General features: G+C 39.2%; 1 protein-coding gene across 1 annotated transcript in view; it reads right to left on the bottom strand.

Annotated features, from left to right (window-relative positions):
- Positions 1 to 19,095, bottom strand: part of zbtb16b (zinc finger and BTB domain containing 16b) — a 38,985-nt gene extending 19,890 nt beyond the window's left edge. The window contains exons 1-4 of the mRNA XM_038303432.1: positions 18,966 to 19,095; positions 15,562 to 16,802; positions 9,108 to 9,205; positions 5,354 to 5,440 (exon numbers count right to left, since the gene is read on the bottom strand). Of these exons, the coding sequence (XP_038159360.1) occupies positions 5,354 to 5,440; positions 9,108 to 9,205; positions 15,562 to 16,733 (1,357 nt within the window). The 5' untranslated portion in view covers positions 16,734 to 16,802; positions 18,966 to 19,095. The remainder of the gene's footprint in view (positions 1 to 5,353; positions 5,441 to 9,107; positions 9,206 to 15,561; positions 16,803 to 18,965) is intronic.

Below are 19,095 nucleotides of genomic sequence, written 5' to 3'. Positions count from 1 at the left end.
GTGTCCATGTATATTTTTGAGATGTCGTTCAGGATATGATATCTTAACATATATGTAGGTGTGGATAATAATTCAAACAATGTATATTGAACATAATTAATTTCAATAACAATGATATGACATTTGAATACATTTCCCTTATTTTTTTTTTTTATTTCCCTGTAGTTACAGAGTTTGTCACTCATTGACTTCCAGGTGCAGGTGATTTGAGCCGAGCAAAGAGAGATGAAGAACATTGGCTACAAGAGCGGTGCTCTGCAGCTCTAGGCGTCGTTGCACCACTAAGCTTCAAGGCAGTAAGTTTTAGCTATAAAATGAGCACACATGACAATGTGACCAAACATCCTTATTTTGAATGACGTGTCTGTTAAATGTCTCCAACTTTAGCATCTGATAAATGAGAAACAGATTGTTACATGCACAAATGGTAGAAAGCATGTTGCTGGTAGAGCAGCTGGTGGCAGTCAGGGTAGAAAAGCGGAGCGAGGAGAGCGCAAGTTGTCACCACCAACATGGAGCAGTCCTGTGGCATTATGGCAAGTGTGAATTGATTCATTTTGTTCTGTCAGAGCTGATCCTTGCTGAGATAAAGGTTTGGTTCAAATGTAACTGATGCTGTCAAAGCTTGCAGTGCCAAGTTAAAAGAGAAAGTAGTAGAACTGCAAAATAAACCAAAACTTGAACCATGAAAGAAAGAAAAAAAATGAATACCATAAGACAAGAGCAGGAGGGTGTGACTAATAGAAAAGGGGAAACATCTAAACAGGATGATTGAAAAACAAATACTTATTAGTGCTGTGTACATTAACAATAGGGATTTATTAAAATGTATATTTTTATGAATTTATTTGGGATCTTTAGTCCTATTTTTAGAGCGAGTTAGTATGTTGTTTTGTTAACTAACTATAGAGATTTGTGAACGTAGTCAGGTTTAGGTGCGTTTGTCCTGTTGAATATATGAGGGTCAATCAAGTAAAAAACAAAAAATTGGTAATGACAAAAAGACTGATAGAGAAAAGTAGCCATGGATGGAGAGATAAACAACTGGTTAAATGTTTGATGCATCTGTTGACCTTGCAGCTCAGCCTAAAGAGTATTTTTTATTCTGTATTTTAGGAGTTTCATGGAATTGGCATAATTCAGAAGTTTGTACAGGCATATGTTATTTATTGATTGTTTATCTGAGGAAATGTTATAATATCAAACAAAATACAGTTTTGGTTATGTTGAATACATGCATATGAAATTGTATCTAAAGAAAGTATCATTCTGCCTCTGAAACTAGTACATTATGATGACATCAATGTTGACATGCTTACTACTGTACAGGGAGGAGAGTAGAATAGACTGAATAGCCAAACTCATTGTACATACACTGTGTGCTGGCTCATATCTGTTCTGTCACCCAGTTAAATGTACAGTCATGCCAGCTACATTATGTTCCAGCAGTCATATGACCCATGTGCAACATGCATACTGTTACCGTCCGTTCTTATGCACTTAGATCTAGCTTACACAAAGACACCCCCCTACACACACACACAAAGCTACAGTACCTTAAGCAACCTCGGGCTCTTATCAGTAGACTGCTAATCTACCCGAGTGACGAACAACCGTCTCAATAATTAATGCAACAAGAGATGCGTCGGTTGCATTTAAGCACCATTCCACGGTCCGGTTCATTGGGGTCATGCAACAGCTTCGCTCGCCTTGATTCCTAGAATGATTTAAATATTCAGTAAAGGCCTCAATGTTTCGCTTTATGACAGGCTTCTCTGGTGCAAATACATAACTGGAGGCATAATGGTCAAACAGAGCCCAGTTCAGTTCAGTCTGAGGCTTATTCAAATTAAAACCGGGTATTACCAGTAGGGTGCAGAGCGGTGATGGACATGCAATTAGGCGAGCTAAAAGGTCTGCATTAAGAGGGATGCATTAGAAAGCCTTGGCTGTATCTGAATAGACTACAGGAGCGTTTAATTAGGGTTTGGGCAGAAGGTAATATTATTCACTTGATGAAGCAGCCTGTAATGTGTGGAAACAGCACAGCTGCTGTGCGTACACAAAGACAGCACTCTTATAAGGGTTGCTCCTAAAGGCAAGGTGGCAAAATGGTCAGCCAGCAAGGTTTTGAACTAACAGTCAATTCTTATGTGCAGTGCAGATAAGCTAAAGTCTTGGGTTTTCCAAAAACTATGAGCATGGCGCCCTGGAGCCTCACCTTGCTGCGATGAAACAAACGCTTTTGTTGTGAGAGCAGTTCGAGACAGATCCATTCTTTTATTTTGGGCACTGACAAGTAGGTCAGAGGAGACGATGACAGTGCTGTGGTGAGGAGTAAACAGCAGCACATGATGTTGTTTTCCCTCTTACTCCTGGCACCCAACACCAGCAGCAATATGTCTACCCTTAGGACACCACACACAAATACAGGCCTCCCTCCTCTCTCTGATCTCTAACGTCAGTAACCCGTGGCCGTTCACCTCTGACATATTCAAATGGTTAAAGAGACTTTCACTGTAAACTAATATCACTGCCAGGATTACCTAATTGCCTCAGATTAAGGTCTTAAAAAAGTAGGAAATTTCCCCTTCAGAAAACACAGACAGTACTGCAGCTGCTGAGGCCTGACAAGTGTTAATCTGCTCGGAGGAAACTCATTTGGCTCACTGGGTAAGTCACATGGTGAATTAAAGCAGGCACTGTTTGATCCCCCACTGAAGGTTCCAGTGTGTTTTAGGTAGAAATGAAACAGATTAGCGTGGTAAACAGGAGTATTTCCATTTATAACCTCCACAGATCAGAGCTGATTAAGTTACCTGTGGTTCATATCATACGGCTGTGAGAGTGCGTCACAGCAGGCCGAGCCAGGACCATGACAAAATAACAGAGTAATTCCCTCCTGTATCCTGCTCTGGATTCACTGCCAATCTGAAACCGAGCTCTGGGTGTTTACAACTCAGAGAGATGCGGGTAGAAACTTCTGGGCATCGTTAACACCCCTCCATGTCCGCATACATTAAGTATTCATACTGTGTGTGCCACCTGGAGTTACAGTTACATGCCAATGCTCCTCAGAGGGTTATCACCTTTCTCTGACAGTAGCAGAAAAGGTGTGGATTTGGACACTGTTGGTCGTATGCAACATTTGAAAATGAAACCACTAGATTTTTACTTGGAAACATTTAGAAAAATTGCAGATTTGAACTGAACTCACCAATATTGAAAAATAATAAATATATAAATAACACAGAAAAATAAAAATCTGAGGTTATAATTAGCATATTTAGCATATTTAAATAGCATTGTCTAATTCAATAATAAAAAACGTACATTTAAATGTGGAAAGAAATCTCCTAAAAAGCTTGTTTTATCTACACTGTAGAACTCATTAACTGTGCTGTGCTATCATTATTTATCTTTGTAATCTTTCTCTCTATATTTAGGCTCTGTATAATATTTCTTTTTTTTAACAGGAAGCTAAAAAAGCTAAAAAAAAAAAAAAACGCTAAAAAAAGACTAGTCACAACTTCAAAATCTTTTTCCCTACATAATAAATATAAAAGATTATTTATAAATAAATGTATTATTAGGATTTTTCACAGTTTTAGAAAACTAGTACATCTAAATATTGTTTTTTAATCCAATATTTTCTGAATCATCTCTTTCTTTCACCATGATGTCCCCTTCACTTTCCCTTTAGTCTTAAAAGTCACTTGAATATCAGCCCTGGACATAAAGCAAAGAGAAAGTCTATTCAACAAGCTTATGATAGAATATTTCTATATCCCTTTACTAACTGAAGACAACAAACTAAATAATTGATTAAAATATTTGAGAATTTTAACAACTAGGTAGTAAATACTGATAAAATATTTTCAAATCTATATTTCCTTTAGAAGTCCCATTACCACATTTCATTCATCATTCTAAAGCTGTGTAACCCTTGTTAATAAATGTCCCAAAGCTACGGAAAAATATCACAGAAAGTCAGAAATTCAATCTTACTCTTATCAGCTTCATCTGAACCACCTGTGATATCCCTAGTCCAGCTTCAGCCAATCATCTCAGGGCCTCACCTCCTTTAAAGCCAATCATATTTCAAGATCCCCTTCATTTAGCTCTTGGCATTGTTTCTTTCACCCACCTCCGCCCCATCTCCTCCATAACTTTCAGAATATTCTCTGTCTGGCTTATTCTGTGTCTGGACCCTCGGGGGAAGACTACTCTAATCCTTTTTCTAGGTTACTCATCCTAACAAATGTCACTTACAGCATCAAAGTCTTCTGCCAGGGCCAGAGCGCCATATAACTTATTTCATTTATGTTACTATCTGCATATCTGCTTCTCCCTCCTTCAACTGAAGATGGCCGTTCACACTGAGTCTGGTTCTGCTCGAGGTTTCGTCCTGTTAAAAAGAAGGTTTCCTCTCCGTTGTAGCTACAAGCATGCTTGATGTGTGCGATTGCAGGATGGTGAATTATCCATTCATCAGCTGTTTTTTCCTTAGATAGAAATTTTTTTAACCAATCTCCTGTGTCACCTGTAAAAAATAAATTAAATAAAACTTTTCTAATTTGATCTTTTCTCTGCGTGATTCTCTCCAGGTTGCTGATGAAGGTTCTCAGTCATCCAGGTCATAGTCATTCCGTAAAAATTCAAAAAATATCCACTGGACTTGGTTTTCAAGATTTGAAGACGTTTCGCCACCTCTCCAGGAAGCTTTCTCAATTCAAATGTCTGGATCCTCATGTTGTCTATATAAGACTCAAACTCACTGCGGATCCAGACATTTGAATTGAGAAAGCTTCCTGGAGAGGTGGCGAAACATCTTCAAATCTTGAAAACCAAGTCCAGTGGATATTTTTTGAATTTTTACGGAATTCTCTCCAGGTTGAAATGATCATCAAATTGGTAAAGAAAAAAGCACAATATCATCAAATTTTATAGTGATCAAGATAACCAAATAATTACCAGAGCAATAAAGGTTTTTTTTAAATCTGTCATAATTAAGAAAAAAAATTGGGGTGTCAGGTAAATTATTTCAAAGCTCCGAACAGGAAGGAGGGTGGGGATAAGGTCTGTAAAGCTGTATTACTGGCACTGTGCAGCTTTGGCGGTGGCAAAGGGGCATGCGGTGGGTTTGTATGCCAGGAAATATTAGTGGGTGATATGTGAGAGGCCTCCCACCTCCCTGTTGATAAATTATGGAGCATCATGACAGGAACAGTTTAACCCAGCCAGCATGACAAGCAAGTTTAGACTCATGATCACGAGTGTTGTAGTCACGGCTTACTTAACAACCTAAATGCATGCTCTCCAGGTTAAACGTAATGATGCTGTGGATAAATACCTGTGTGTGTTTGCCTGTGGGCCTCCAGAGCTTCATCTGAGGAGAATGTTGCTCCACACTGATCGCACACCAAAGCCTCTGCAGGAGCTGTAGGTGACATCAAACCCAACAGAAATGAAAAAACAACAAAATACATGTATTGCTGTGTTACTAGAGTGTTTAATAGCAATATCCTTTTATTAAATTTAATTTTGTTCAAGAGTTAAATTCTCAGATTTCTCATTTTATGGGTATTTTTATTTACTTATTTTTTTGTCCATGCAAAATAATTTTTGGCATGTTTACATGAAGTGTTGATCCGTGGTCTGTCCCTTATTATTTGGATTGCCCAATAAACCATTAAACAAGTCAAATGGGAATAAAATATGAAGAAAAATAAAGGATTTATTCTAAAATAGTAGGCCACTATTTTGACTCTTAATCCAGATTGCTCTCCAGGCGCCCCACAAATGGCAGCCCATTGCGCCCCAAGGGGATGGGTTAAATGTAGAAATAAAGTTCTCCAATGTGAGATCAATCAATTTCAATTATCATTATTTAGATGATCATTTCCTAATTTCCTCATTGAATGCAAGGGACGCTAAACCTCCCCTGTAAATTCTTTACAATTATTGGTAAAATATGCACTGTCAAACTTCTTAAAGGTTTTCATTAAACTCCACAAATAAGCACTAAAATGCACTTGATTTCATTAATATGTTGCACATTAATCAGCTGTTTATTCAGCGATCTCCCTTCAGCTCTGCAGAAGCAGGATGCTTCCGGTCAGCCTCTATGAGAAATCCCTGTTCAAGTTTGATCCTTGGTCTATTAAGGTAAGCAACAAAAAAGTAGAGCCCTGGTTGGATAACTCCAAAATATGTCACTTCCAGTGAAGCTAAACCTCTTAGGGGGTCTATGAAGCAAGGTCGGGTATTGAAGCTGGCTGCTTGATGCTTATTGGCAAACATACTTAAGGATTTCTGAATGACAGTACCCAGACACAGAGGAGGTTTTCCTCATGAGTCGAGAGGGAAAAGTGATCATTCAGTCAGAACATGTGCTGAAATCTTGCCGTGGAGTTTATGTCAGAGTGCTTCAATACAGCAATTTTCAGCCGTTGTAGTGTTTCGTTTTGTGCGTTTCAACATTCGTTAATGCAACGTGTTACATTTGGATTTCAACAACATTAATGAGTCTCCCCTGTTTCAGAGAGCAGCAGCCACTGGATAGCAGGTAGTGGTAATATGGAAGACATGGACTTTAAGCCCCTCTAACACATTAATTCCATTGTGCCTTTTGGTTGATATCTAGGGATTCTGTTCCGATGAAAAGTGAACCGTAACCCATAAAGATTTCCATTTATCGAGCTCCTCCATTCACCAACCAGATCCGGTTCCCTGGCTGAAAAAAACATCCACAGAGCAGCACCAAGTTCCCTGTGAGGATGGTGTTTTCAGGATGATGTGCACCTGAATATTTCTACTACCGGTACATAAGATTTATGTTTGGTCGGTTTTTGATTCAATCTTACCAGAATAATTTTAAATGTTTCTAATAGTTTCTGTGTGCCCTAGCTGGATCATGGTGACCTGCAAATTGACTCTATTATGGCCTTCTTTCAACAAGGTATTTTACTCTCACCATTCTTCCACAAAAGCCACAACTTTCAAGTGACTTTTCTTTAATGCCTGGTTTAGGTAAATAATTTACTAATAAAAGGTAAATAAAATCACCAGACTTTTTGTTGTTTAAGGAAGAAAGTAAGGCACAAAATACAGTGGAGTACAGGACAGCACCATAAATGCAAAAGCTCTTGTCAGGGTCCAATGGCCCCTTTTTTTCTTCTTCCTGACATAAAAAAAAGCTGAAGAGTTTTATTTACTGTGGCCTGTTATCAGTCTCTGAACTGTGAGCAGACTGTCTGCCTGAGAGGCCACAGAAGGACCGGGTGTTCTCTGTACAGCAGACGCTTCGCGCCTGCGGCACATCCCTTTATCACCGAAAAAGACGAAAAGACACTTCACAGTCAACATCCCAAATCCCAACGCACTGTAACTTCAGGTCACCTTTGGCGTGCCATTTCCTATTCTGATATAGACATGAAAGAGACAAGTATGCATACAGCTTTCAGAGACATCGAATTCTTGTTCTGCTCTCACCTCACACCTGCACTGACAGACACATTGGACTAACATGAGCACACATTTTCTCTGTGTCTCTCTTGCACGCAGCTGTTTGGATGTGGGTTGGCTCTTACTGAGATGTAAATCGGTTGCAGATCCATACTGGCCCAGGGCTCATTCGCTGATCTATTTTCTGCTCAGCTGGCTTTAAATGAAGTTAAAATGACTCATTAAAACACCCACAAGCTTTGGGAACTCTGAGCACTACAGCCTAAATGTGGTCCTCTTTCAACTCTGTGCACAGACAGTCCACCACTGTTCCCAGAGCTGCACGCAAATAATAAAAAAAAGGCCTTAATCTGTTCTCTTTTATTTTAAATTGAAAAAAAAAAAAACATTCTGGTTCATTTTGTCTTGCAGAATATACAAATAAAACTTGGTTTGAGAACAGTCTTGTGCACTAGTAATGGTGGAGTTAAGTGTTGTAGATCCTGATGTTGTTTGACGCTGTCCACCCCGGTGTGTTCTGCTGTGTGAGATTGTGTGATAAGGAAAGAGGAGAACATAGTGCATTGTCTTGTGCAGTCAAAGGCACGGAGTGTGCTCTCATCCATAAACCATCAAACTGTCTCCAGACGCGGCTGCAATCGTCCTCCATCAAAACACTTTGTCTGGCATACCAAAATAAGAGCCAGCATCGAGCTGAATACCAAATCAGCCCATTAGAGCGGCGGAGCACTCGCTCCTTAGCAACCAGCAGGATCTGAGGCTGCTATACTGAAATACACAGTGACAAAGAAATGAGATCCACATCTATCTCTCTCTTTTTCACCCCCTCTCCCTCCTTCTAGTATTACTGGGTTGACACGTCGGATGGGGAGAGTTTATGCAAAAATTCAAATTCGGTTAAAGGTGCTGCTGTTATGGATGTCAGTGCGAATTGAAAATCAAAGCATGCTGTGAAGGTCTGAGAGTGATGCAAAACAATGTGTGTGTTCAGGGCGATGCAGAGGGGGGAAAAACAGGAAGACTCAGGTGAAGTTTAAAGAAGCAGATTCTCTCTCATCTGTCAGCAGCATGCCATTCCTGAACATTCCTCAGAGAGCAGGCAGAGAGGACAGGGACTTTGCCTTGTCTCTACACAAATTCAAACTGAGCTTTGTGTTTTTAGTTTCATTTTTAGTCTCTGATCCCTCCTCCCCTCTGTATTTCCGTGCCCCCCCCCACCCCTCTCTATTTTGGATAAAGTAGCTGGGAGAGCAGTCAGGTCTGATTAAGTCTGCATTTGGGTACAGTGTGTTCCTGGACACACATCTGCGAGCAAGCCATCACACACGCTTCGGAAACGCTGGCAGAACACCCAGGCCTGCCGGCAGCTCATGATGTCATCACTCAGAAGGGGCAGAGCTGGCAAGCCGCCATTCTCTCCAAAAAAAAAAAAAATGGAAATACAAAACAGGAAGAAAGCAGAGAAACGTGGACCTCTATGTGGAAAAGAAAGCATGAATCAAGAGTCTGGAACAGCACTAAGTACTATGGGAAGACCAGGGGGGGGTGAACAGGTGCATCTGAAAGGCCCAAACTACTGTATCAACAGCGTTGATCTGCCATGAATGCTCTGAGATGAGTGTGTGAGAGTTACCAAATACCTGTGTGAGACAGCATGTGCATCCTGAGCCGCATGCTGTCCTGGAAGTGTTTCCCACAGTATTCACAGCTGTTGCCCTTCTCCTCATTATGAAGCCTCCTGTGAAAAGAAAGCACACTGATGTGAGAGTGCTAATGGAGGAAAGAATGCAGTGAGAACAGACCTGTAAAAATGTTATTTATTTCACAAGTACGGTGCTCATTGGTCAGCAAGAGAAGTGACTGACATTAGTTAACTTCTTTCCTACTCTAAGCAAGACTGTTGACAGTTTATAGGTACGATAAGGTTTGAAACTGTTACAAAAAAGATCTTTGCCAGTATGGGGAAAAATATTGACATTTTTATTTGAGAAGAAATTTGAAGACAAAGTTTGCAAGCAATCAAATCCCTTCATAGTTAATTTTTGTCTGGTGGGACGATGGAAAAAAAGCCAGTGATGTAAAGGGAAGTCTATAATTTAGTCAGCTAAACCTAGATTAAAAGGAGAATAGGTGACAATAATTTACTGAATCTAAATTACATTGAAAAAATAATAACAGCAAATAACTAGACTAAAATGAAATAAAATATACTGTGATGGATGGAAAGTAAAACCAAGTCAACTTATCAGTCCTGGTAAGGTGTTTCTACTTTTGGAAACTACAGTTGGCAAGTTATAAAACACATTTCTGTAAAGCAACCCACTGCAGGCTAAACTCAGTAGATAGCCTGATATATTAAACCAGCTACTGTTTTTAGCAAACCACAGTTGTTGCTTCTCTTAAATAGGCTAAATGTTTCAGATATTGTAATCAATAATCTAACCATGCCATACATTAAGGTTTCATTTGAAATAATTGTAATTTTCCTGAAGATTTTAAATAATGCTATTTTCCCAGGGAGTTCTATACTCATTGCAACAGTCAAGGTTAATAAAGTAGGACAGCTTCTGATTGCCTGGTTGAAGATAAAACGAATTTTCCTTACAGCTGAGTAGGAGTAGGCAATTACTGCTATAGATTTACAGAGAAATGTAAATGCTTCCTTCAAAACCACCTAAGGTTTTCATCGTACTTTTCCTAAAGTGTTATGTACACACGTACAGTTAGCAAGCTTGCTAAAAGAAAGGTCTTAAGTTATTCGCTTGTTTAGAAGATAAACATTCTTCTACTTGGAGATTTTGTAACAAAAAATGCAGAAGATAATGATTTGGAAAATAAAGGAGTAACAAATGTCACTCAACAAATATTTAATAACAAATATTTGCTGTTTATTTTTAATATACATCAAAATGAAACAAACCATAAGAGTAATTTATTTTTGTTTAAATAGTAGGAATATATAAAATCTTTATCTTTTAAATAAAAATTATTGTTTTTAGTTGAGGTTGTTATACTATTAATCTCTTATACTGAGCCATGCCTATTCTGCACCTTTTCTTTAAGGCCTCCTAGACCTGGAAGTATCATTGTCCTCAGAAAAAGAGGAGTGTGTTTTAATTCCTGCAAGAATCCCTAGCTGAATGCAGCATCATTAGTCTGAGAGGCCTTTGGAGTTTTGTATCACAACGCATGAATGCTAAAAGAAAACAGACAATAGGATATCTGGCTAATTTCAGAGTGCAGACAAACGCGTGTTTCCACCCGCCAGCGCTCCAAGACAGCAGGCACACACACAAACACACAGACTGCATGCACACAAAGTCACATCCCAACTGAATAAGCTCTCTCTCTCTCCCAAACACACAGATATGCACTCTTCTTCTGTGACTGCAATAAAAAGACGATGATTTGCTGAAGCTCCTCCAGCAGCAAAACCTATCATATCATATCACACACAACCGAAGCATGCGAGGCATCTGTACTGTTATCCTTATATCACCCCCTACAGCCGAGCACGTGGCCTGAAAAGAGCCTGCGCTCAAGCACACATGCAGTGGTAAATATGACAGGAACCTGAGATGTTGCTTAACGCACATTAACAACATCAGAAGAGCAAAACAGGAACTCTGAAGTAAAGATTAGATGTTATTTTTGTCTGTAAAGAGTCTATTAAACTATTTGCATAATATATATTTTTTTACATGTAACACATGATATAACATTTTTCAATTCATTTTGAGGATTTGTTGTGAGTTTATGTGAAAAACATTTAAATAGGGAGAGTAAGCTATTAAAGAAATGCAATAATGCAATGCAAAATACCAAAGACAGAAATATGTAGATAACCAAGACATACAAATTCAAGAGCTTTAACCCTAAATAACAAGAATATACATGCATGTCAAAGTTCTACAATTTAATTATTTAAAAAATACATTTTATTAGTAGAAAAAAAAATCTATATAAATCTCTTTAGGAGATAATATCAAATTTCATGTTTGACAGAAACTATATATATATATATATATATATATATATATATATATATATATATATATATATATATATATATATATATATATATATATATATATATATATATATATATATATATATATATATATATATATATAAATCAAACAAAACTCTGGTTATGTCAAAAACAGACCTGTACTCATTTTACATTTTTTTTTACACTTCTCTGTTTGTATATATATTATGTTGTGTTATTTCAAATGATTTCACTTCAGTTTTTAGAGTTATTTTTAAAAGCCCATCTAGGGACAAGTGCTGCGAATTAGCTGTTGCTATTGCACCATGATGCAAACCTGGGACTGCTGTTTCATTCAGTGTGTCTATGTAAATGTGTGTCTGTCCCTATCAAATAAACTTTAATAATAATAATATATATATATATATAAATTGTGAAATTAATTGTGGAGACTTTAAATTTGTGTAATTTGTCCTCACTTTATGTTTTTTTTTTCATGTGAAGTAACTGAAACCAGTGTTGGGCACGTTACTTTGAAAAAGTAATTAGTTATAGTTACTAGTTACTTCTCCCAAAAAGTAACTGAGTTACTAACTGAGTTACTCTACAATAAAAGTAACTAGTTACTAGTAAAAGTAACTATTGCGTTACTTTTGCGTTTCTCGCCCCCGTAACCCTCACCACCCGGCCCCCACCTTCTCGCCGTGTGTTTCCAAAGCCAGCTGAATAGAGCGGACGACAAGACAAGAACCTGCAGACAGTTTAGCATTTATTGCAACTCAACGTAAATGACATCAGGGGGGAACGCCATGTGAAGTTTTATAACAGGACATTCAGATCCCGTGAGTAAATGAAATTAATAACTGGGGATGTCTAATTCTGAAATCCTGTGTGTTTGGGTTGTTATAGATACTGCAACATCTATCTATCTATCTATCTATCTATCTATCTATCTATCTATCTATCTATCTATCTATCTATCTATCTATCTATCTATCTATCTATCTATCTATCTATCTATCTATCTATCTATCTATCTATCTATCTATCTATCTATCTAGATGTATACTCTGTGTGTGACATAAAATATGGATCTCCATCCCTGCCACAAAGGCCATCAAATAATGTTTAAAATAAAAAATACAGTAGGTTGAGAAGGCAGAGCATCCATCCATCCATCCATCCATCCATCCATCCATCCATCCATCCATCCATCCATCCAGATTTCTCCCTTTCTCCATATAGGCATCATTTCTGGCTGTTGTCAGGTTCATTTGATCGTTCACGCTCTCCATAGTTCTCCTGTGGCGCGAGCACAGGGCGACTGGTGCGCGCCTTTAGCGAGCATGCGCGTTTCCTGCCGCTTGCGCGGTGACTCTTGCCGCCTGCGCTGTGTGGAGATGCAGAGGAAACCGTTATGTGATGGGGAAACGCAGCTCTACATAACACCGGTATTTCCATGTGGAAAACGCTGTTTTGCTGCTGGAGTCATCATCACTCTCCATCTCTCTGTGTGTGCTGTACGTTAACACCCACCAGCAGAAACACCCACCTACCCAACTGACAGACGGAATCTCATCCTCCCCTCTCTCATGACAAGGCGCGCACCTCTGGATGACCTAAAAAATAATCTTTAATATCTCTTAAACAAAAGTAGCACAAACAATATTTTTTTCTGCACAAATCTGCACTAACGTTGCACTAACCATTCAGTCTATTTGCAGAGCTTTTTGACGTGGGTGGGGTGTCAGCTTCACGCAGCTGCGCACGAGTCCTATCATGAAAAAAGGTTCATTGTGCGACCTGAGTAACGCGCAGTAACGGGGTGCCTGCAATGGTAACTGCGTTATAGTTACAGTCAAAGTAATTAGTTAGATTACTCGTTACTAAAACAAGGTAACGGCGTTAGTAACGCCGTTAGTTTCAACGCCGTTAGTCCCATCACTGACTGAAACAGAGCTTTGACTAGCTGGAAGAAGCTTATTATTTATAGGTCCACTACCTACAAATGCTTGTCCTCCTGTCTCTACATTGGACTAAGTGGGAAATCTTCTTTTTTTTAAGACTAATTGTGAAATGACAATAAGTTATTCAATTAAAAAGAAAAAAAAAATGGTATCCAGTCTGACATCAAGGTGTAAACACTGATCTGAACAGCTTTTTGTAAACCTTCAAAGTGGTCCTGTAAATCTCTATTAATTGAATATCTGTTTTAATCACTAAAACACCAGCTTTGACTGGACTGAGCTAAAGAATATTTTAAAGCCACCCTGTAATAACCAGTGGCTTGAAATTAGTGCAACAGTTTCTGGTCATCAGGAGATACAGTATGTAACACTGATTCTGTTTTGGTCAGTTCTTTCCCAACTTTTCAGGTGATGAAATGGAGGTACCTCAAAGGGAATTTATATTGTCTAATGTTATGCACGATGTCTTTTTAGTAAATTTGCTGAAACAGGGAACAGAATTAAAGTAGCTGTAAATGACGTTAACAAAATATTAAGACAATCATTTACAATCAATGGTCACAACATTTAAACATTGTTACCCATTTGTTACCCTCTAATTCATGGAAATACTTCATGTGGTCGATAAATTACATCCAAATACATATGTGTGTATGTGAAATGGGTACGAACTGATGGAAAGCTACAAATTAGTGAAGGGAAAAGGTGATTCAAATAACTCCTGATCGGATAATGGGTTTTTTAGGCTTAAAATAATGGCACCTAACTTTAGGTTCCCTTATATGTTCATGATTATACAACGTTTCTGTCATTTAGCCATTAGGAATTAGTGCTTTTTATTTTTCATTAGCTTCACTCCAATTATACTTTTATTAACACGATAAAGGACCTTTTGTTTAGTTTCCCCATACCCCTATTAATTGATTACGAGCTGATGTTTAAGACACTATAAATTAAGGATGATTTGCACGCATGCATTCCTTTAGAGTTATTTTGATAACATATTTAGGAGAGTGTTTGTGCATCTATAATTCCAACCAGGCAATCTGGGTTTATTTGGTTCTTTAGTCAAACACTGTGCAGAATTTTTCAAAACAACAGTAGAAAATGTCAGTCTGCAGATCAGGTGAATGCTCAGTGACCTGGTTACACACTTACAGGAGCCTCATCACATCCTCGAGCTGCGCCACCAATGTAACCCCTTAAAACCAGCAGACATTGGTTTGTCTATATGGGTAAGGGACGCTCATCATTAAATATACCACAGGATGCTTTTTTGTTCTTCTCTGGAATGGCACGCAGCTGAGATGTCAGCCGCAGGGGTGAGAAGGGGAAGGCTGCGATCCTGATCGTAGGTTAGCAGCATATTAAAGCTTGCTGTGTTGCTAATGATTAATGATGACTCAAACACTGCCCATCCTGCACAATTAGAAGCATCTGCAATCAAGCTAATGAGTTTTTTCACTGAAACCGTTTGTGGGTTTTTGATTAGAATGACAAAACACAAACTGACAAGCTCATAAATAAAGCAAAAATAATCAAATACCAAGAAAAAAAACAACAACATCAAGACAGGGAGCCGAGGAACAGAAGTTATCCATCATGCTGCCGAGGCGTCCAGCCTGGTACCCGCTGAGAGGTTTCTCTCTGTTAATGCAAAGGAATGCATATCAAATAGCCTGGGAGACGGTCTGTTGTGCAAGGCACACGTCTGTGTAGATATCAAAGACAGTTTAGAAAACATGGCTTTGTAAATGATGATAGTATGTGATATCGAGACCTCTTTACATGAGGCCAACTTCACAAAGACCCTTTTCATAACATCAACTGTTATGAACTAAGTACAGGTGTCCCTCAGAATATATTAACATTTTTACTGATGCTTTCTCCATCTTCTGGATCATAGCATTTCAACATCACAGGACAAAAAGAAAGACATGTATTTTGAAACAGTCTTTAGCTTATCTCAGTTTGCATATCATACATCCACACAAGCATCAGCATATCTATCAATCACCCTCTACTTTCTGCAAGTTGATTTATACCGTAACTCTTGTCCTCTGGAGTTTCTGTCTCAAAGTAAACATAAGTGAGCTTAATGAAGATACTAAAACTGGATGTTCTGCAGGTGTTTACCTGTGTTGTTCGATAGCCTGTCTGCTGTGCAGCTGGAGGCCACATTCTCCACAGCACTGCTGACCTGCCGTCTGGCCGTCGTTCCTCATCCCTGCTGCAAACTGCCCCAGCCTGCTCAGCAGCTCCCTGTGCAGCAAGCCGTGGTGCAGCAGGCCGCTGTAGGCCCTGGGATCCAGCGGAATGCCCAGGGATGGGGCCACCGAAACGGACAGCCCTTCTCCCATGTGGTTGGAGGCTACAGCGTAAATGGAGGCCAGGTCTTTGTCAATGATTCCAGGAAAACTGTCGAGAGTGTTTGTCACCGTTTGTCCGCCTTCTTCGGAGCCTGTGTTCAGCTCTCGGGCGCTGGTGATAACACTACCTCTGAGAGGCGTCCCTGGGCCTTCATCTCTTGGCTGCTCAGTCGTGCTCGTTGTGTCTCCTGCAATAGACAATTTTCCCTTGCAGCTGTCGGCATCGTCTACCTGCATGTGCTCTGATTTAATACTTCTGGCAGGATCTAGGGATGAGTCTTGGGAAACATTGTGAAGCTGCTGGGAACTCTCCATATCGACCTCAGCATCCAGCTTGGGGCTGACCTGAGGAACTGCCTCACACTCTGGACCAGGAGAGCTCCTCTCTGTCATGTGGTACAGAGCCAAGTGGTGGAGAGCGGTGGGAGAGCTGCACTTTGTTCCATCTTGTAAGGAGTGCTTCTTGGACATCAACATGTGCCTCCAGTGCCTGGCTCGACTGTGATCACTGTGATCTCCAGAGCTGTGATTCCTGACTGACACCTCTTCACTTTCCTCTGCTTGGATAGTCTCAAGCACCTTCAGGCATTGCTCTTCCAGGTACTCAATCTCCAAGATCTCAGCAGCATACAGCAGGTCATCCAAGTCCTCAGCTGTAGCTTGGAGCGAGGCAGTGTAGGCATACTCAAGGATCTGCTGAAAGGTTTTTGGGGAGAGGAAGTCAAGGGCATAGCGCAAGCTGCTGCGGTGGAAAAGGATCTCAAACATCTTGCTGGTGCAAGCCAAGACGGTGCGATGCGCAGGAAACTCCTGACCGTCCACTGTGATGATCACATCACACAAGGTGCCAGTCAGGCGCATTTGGTTGGCCCGCTGGAGAAGTGTGCTGGAGTGAGTGGGGTTGTTGAGCTGGAGAACACCCATGTTTGCCAGAGCCATATCCAGTCGGGCCCATGCATGAGGTGTGGCTGTCCTGCCTTCTTCTCTTACCTTCAGCCAGTTGTAGCTCTGTGATTTGGGTGAAGGAGGAAAGACAGAGAATCAGTTCTGCCTGATTAAAAGCACATGCACAAGGAATAAGCATCTAAAGCAGGTGCCTGGGGGCCACCAAAAGAAAGCCCTTAAGAGGCCCAGAATTTTCACAAGCTTTACAGATAACAATGTTTTTACTTTCTGAGATACATCAGAACTAATTGTGCAAAAAAAAAAAAAACGTTACCTTAATACTCTGATGAGCCTTCCGAGCTACAGCAAAGAGCAGCATCTTAACAGCATGATGGTGCAGCCATCATTTATCTAGGTTCGTTTTTGGTTACACGGTTGTAGTATTTTGGCCTAAAGTTGTTTATTTTGGTCTCATTTGACCACATCACCTTAAAATCACTGTAATCTAATGATATAGTTTCATTGAATAATGTTAGGATTTAGAATATCAACAGTTTTATACTTGAGATTTTAACTCACTAAATAGCAGAAGAAAGTATAGCAGAAGACGCACAATAATAGAAGATTTGTTTGACATATTGTTTTGGAAAAACGTGTAGCTATGATATAAGACACATAAAATACATTCCATCATTACTTCTATTATTCTAATCTGTTTTTACAATCATCTCTTGTGTCTTTAAGACTTTAAGCAGCTGGACACTATCACAGCTGTGAGCATCAATGGCTGTGAGACTACAATAAGCTTAGTATTAGCTGTGAAGGCATGAATTATTTACATTTAAAATGTAAGAGTATTGCTTTTATAAGTATATAAAATAATAAACAACAGCATACAACTTACAAGTTAGGAGCATACACTTTGGTGCAGAATTTGAGTTATTTTTTTTTCTTGAATTTTAAAACGAATACATCTATCAAAAAATGTGAAGAACTTTAACTTTATAGTCCCTATAGATTAAATAAATAAACAGATAAATTAATAAAATCGGCTAATGTAACTGACAGATCGCACCTCTCGGAAAACTGAAAAATAGTGTAAACTGTAAAAAAAAATTGACCATGCACCTCCACTTAAAGTTATTTCAAAATTGGACAAATGTTTAGATTGTATGATTTCCATTGCTAGACTAAACAATTATTAACATATATTAAGTCACTAATGGTGCTTTACAGCAATGGTGGTATTGTTAACTGAGCTTAAGAGAAAAAAAAAGCCCCATATATTACATTCTGATCAGCCCCCCTCCCCCCCAAAACACATTTTAACCGGCTCTGCTTTTAATAGAAAAATACTGTTAATTAAGCTCAAATGGAAACTTTTATCTGAGCTAAATCAAAAGGAATATTTTTGAAGCAAAACATTAAATATTTAATCACATTCAGTGAAATATGTACCCCCTAGTGATGTCTTCAGAGGTCTTATTTGATGCAGGCTCCCTGTTTATGTATTTTAATTAAGAATCAAAGGCAGACAGCAGGTCGATAAGCGCAGAGCAACAGTTTCCATTGCAGGTGATTAGTCTGAGGGCTCGTTGTGAGCGGTCACGTCTCTGTAATAGCGTCTGCATACTGAGAGGTGACGGTTCAATTTGTCAAGCTCCTCACACACATCTCAACAGGTAGGCTGCTTATTATCAAACGGCTGATTATTAGTTTATTGCACACGTGCGTTGTTAATAATAAAGCTTTAACAAGTTATTAAACTTAACTAAACTATTTTTTTTTAAAACAACTGAGATCTGCGATGTTTTTCTATTTTATTTATTTATTTATTTTTTTTATGATCTCTTCATTAGCTCCTCTGCTGATGCTGACCTCCTCAACTAACGGGGAAACGCATCAGGTGCGCAAATCCGCGTTTTTGATCCCGAACGCTCAGAGTCCCAGTCTGCGCGCTCACTCTCTGTCTGCGCTTCTGTGTGTGCGCCAGGCAGCGCATCCTGTCCGAAAATAACAGACCCAGTTCGCTAGAAAATCAACGCTCAAGTTTTCCTAAAAAAAAAAAAAAAAAAAAAATCCTAAATCAGGTTGCTGGAAAAACTTGTCTCGATTTCCACATCTCTTGTGGAGCGAAGCATTTGAAATATGACCTGAGCTGTTTTCACTGAGAAATAAAAATCATTGAAAAATGAAGATGATAAAAAAAAGTAGTTGATATGGGACGTCATTCTAATTAAAATGAAATAGAGAGGTTCAGCTCTCAGAGCTTTTTTTTTTTCTTACCTCCGTCTTCTAAAGACCTCCGTTGATTATCCAGGCAACATCATGCTTACACATTTCACAGTACCCGCTCCAAATTCAGTCCTGCTTCAAGTAAGCAAATCATCAGCCTGCCACCAATCGTTAATTCAGC

The sequence above is a fragment of the Cyprinodon tularosa genome, unplaced genomic scaffold, assembly GCF_016077235.1.
Source record: "Cyprinodon tularosa strain WSP-4 unplaced genomic scaffold, ASM1607723v1 ctg51, whole genome shotgun sequence".
NCBI lineage: Eukaryota > Metazoa > Chordata > Actinopteri > Cyprinodontiformes > Cyprinodontidae > Cyprinodon > Cyprinodon tularosa.
Note: the sequence above shows the minus strand (reverse complement) of the source record. Positions and strands in the feature narration are given on the sequence as shown.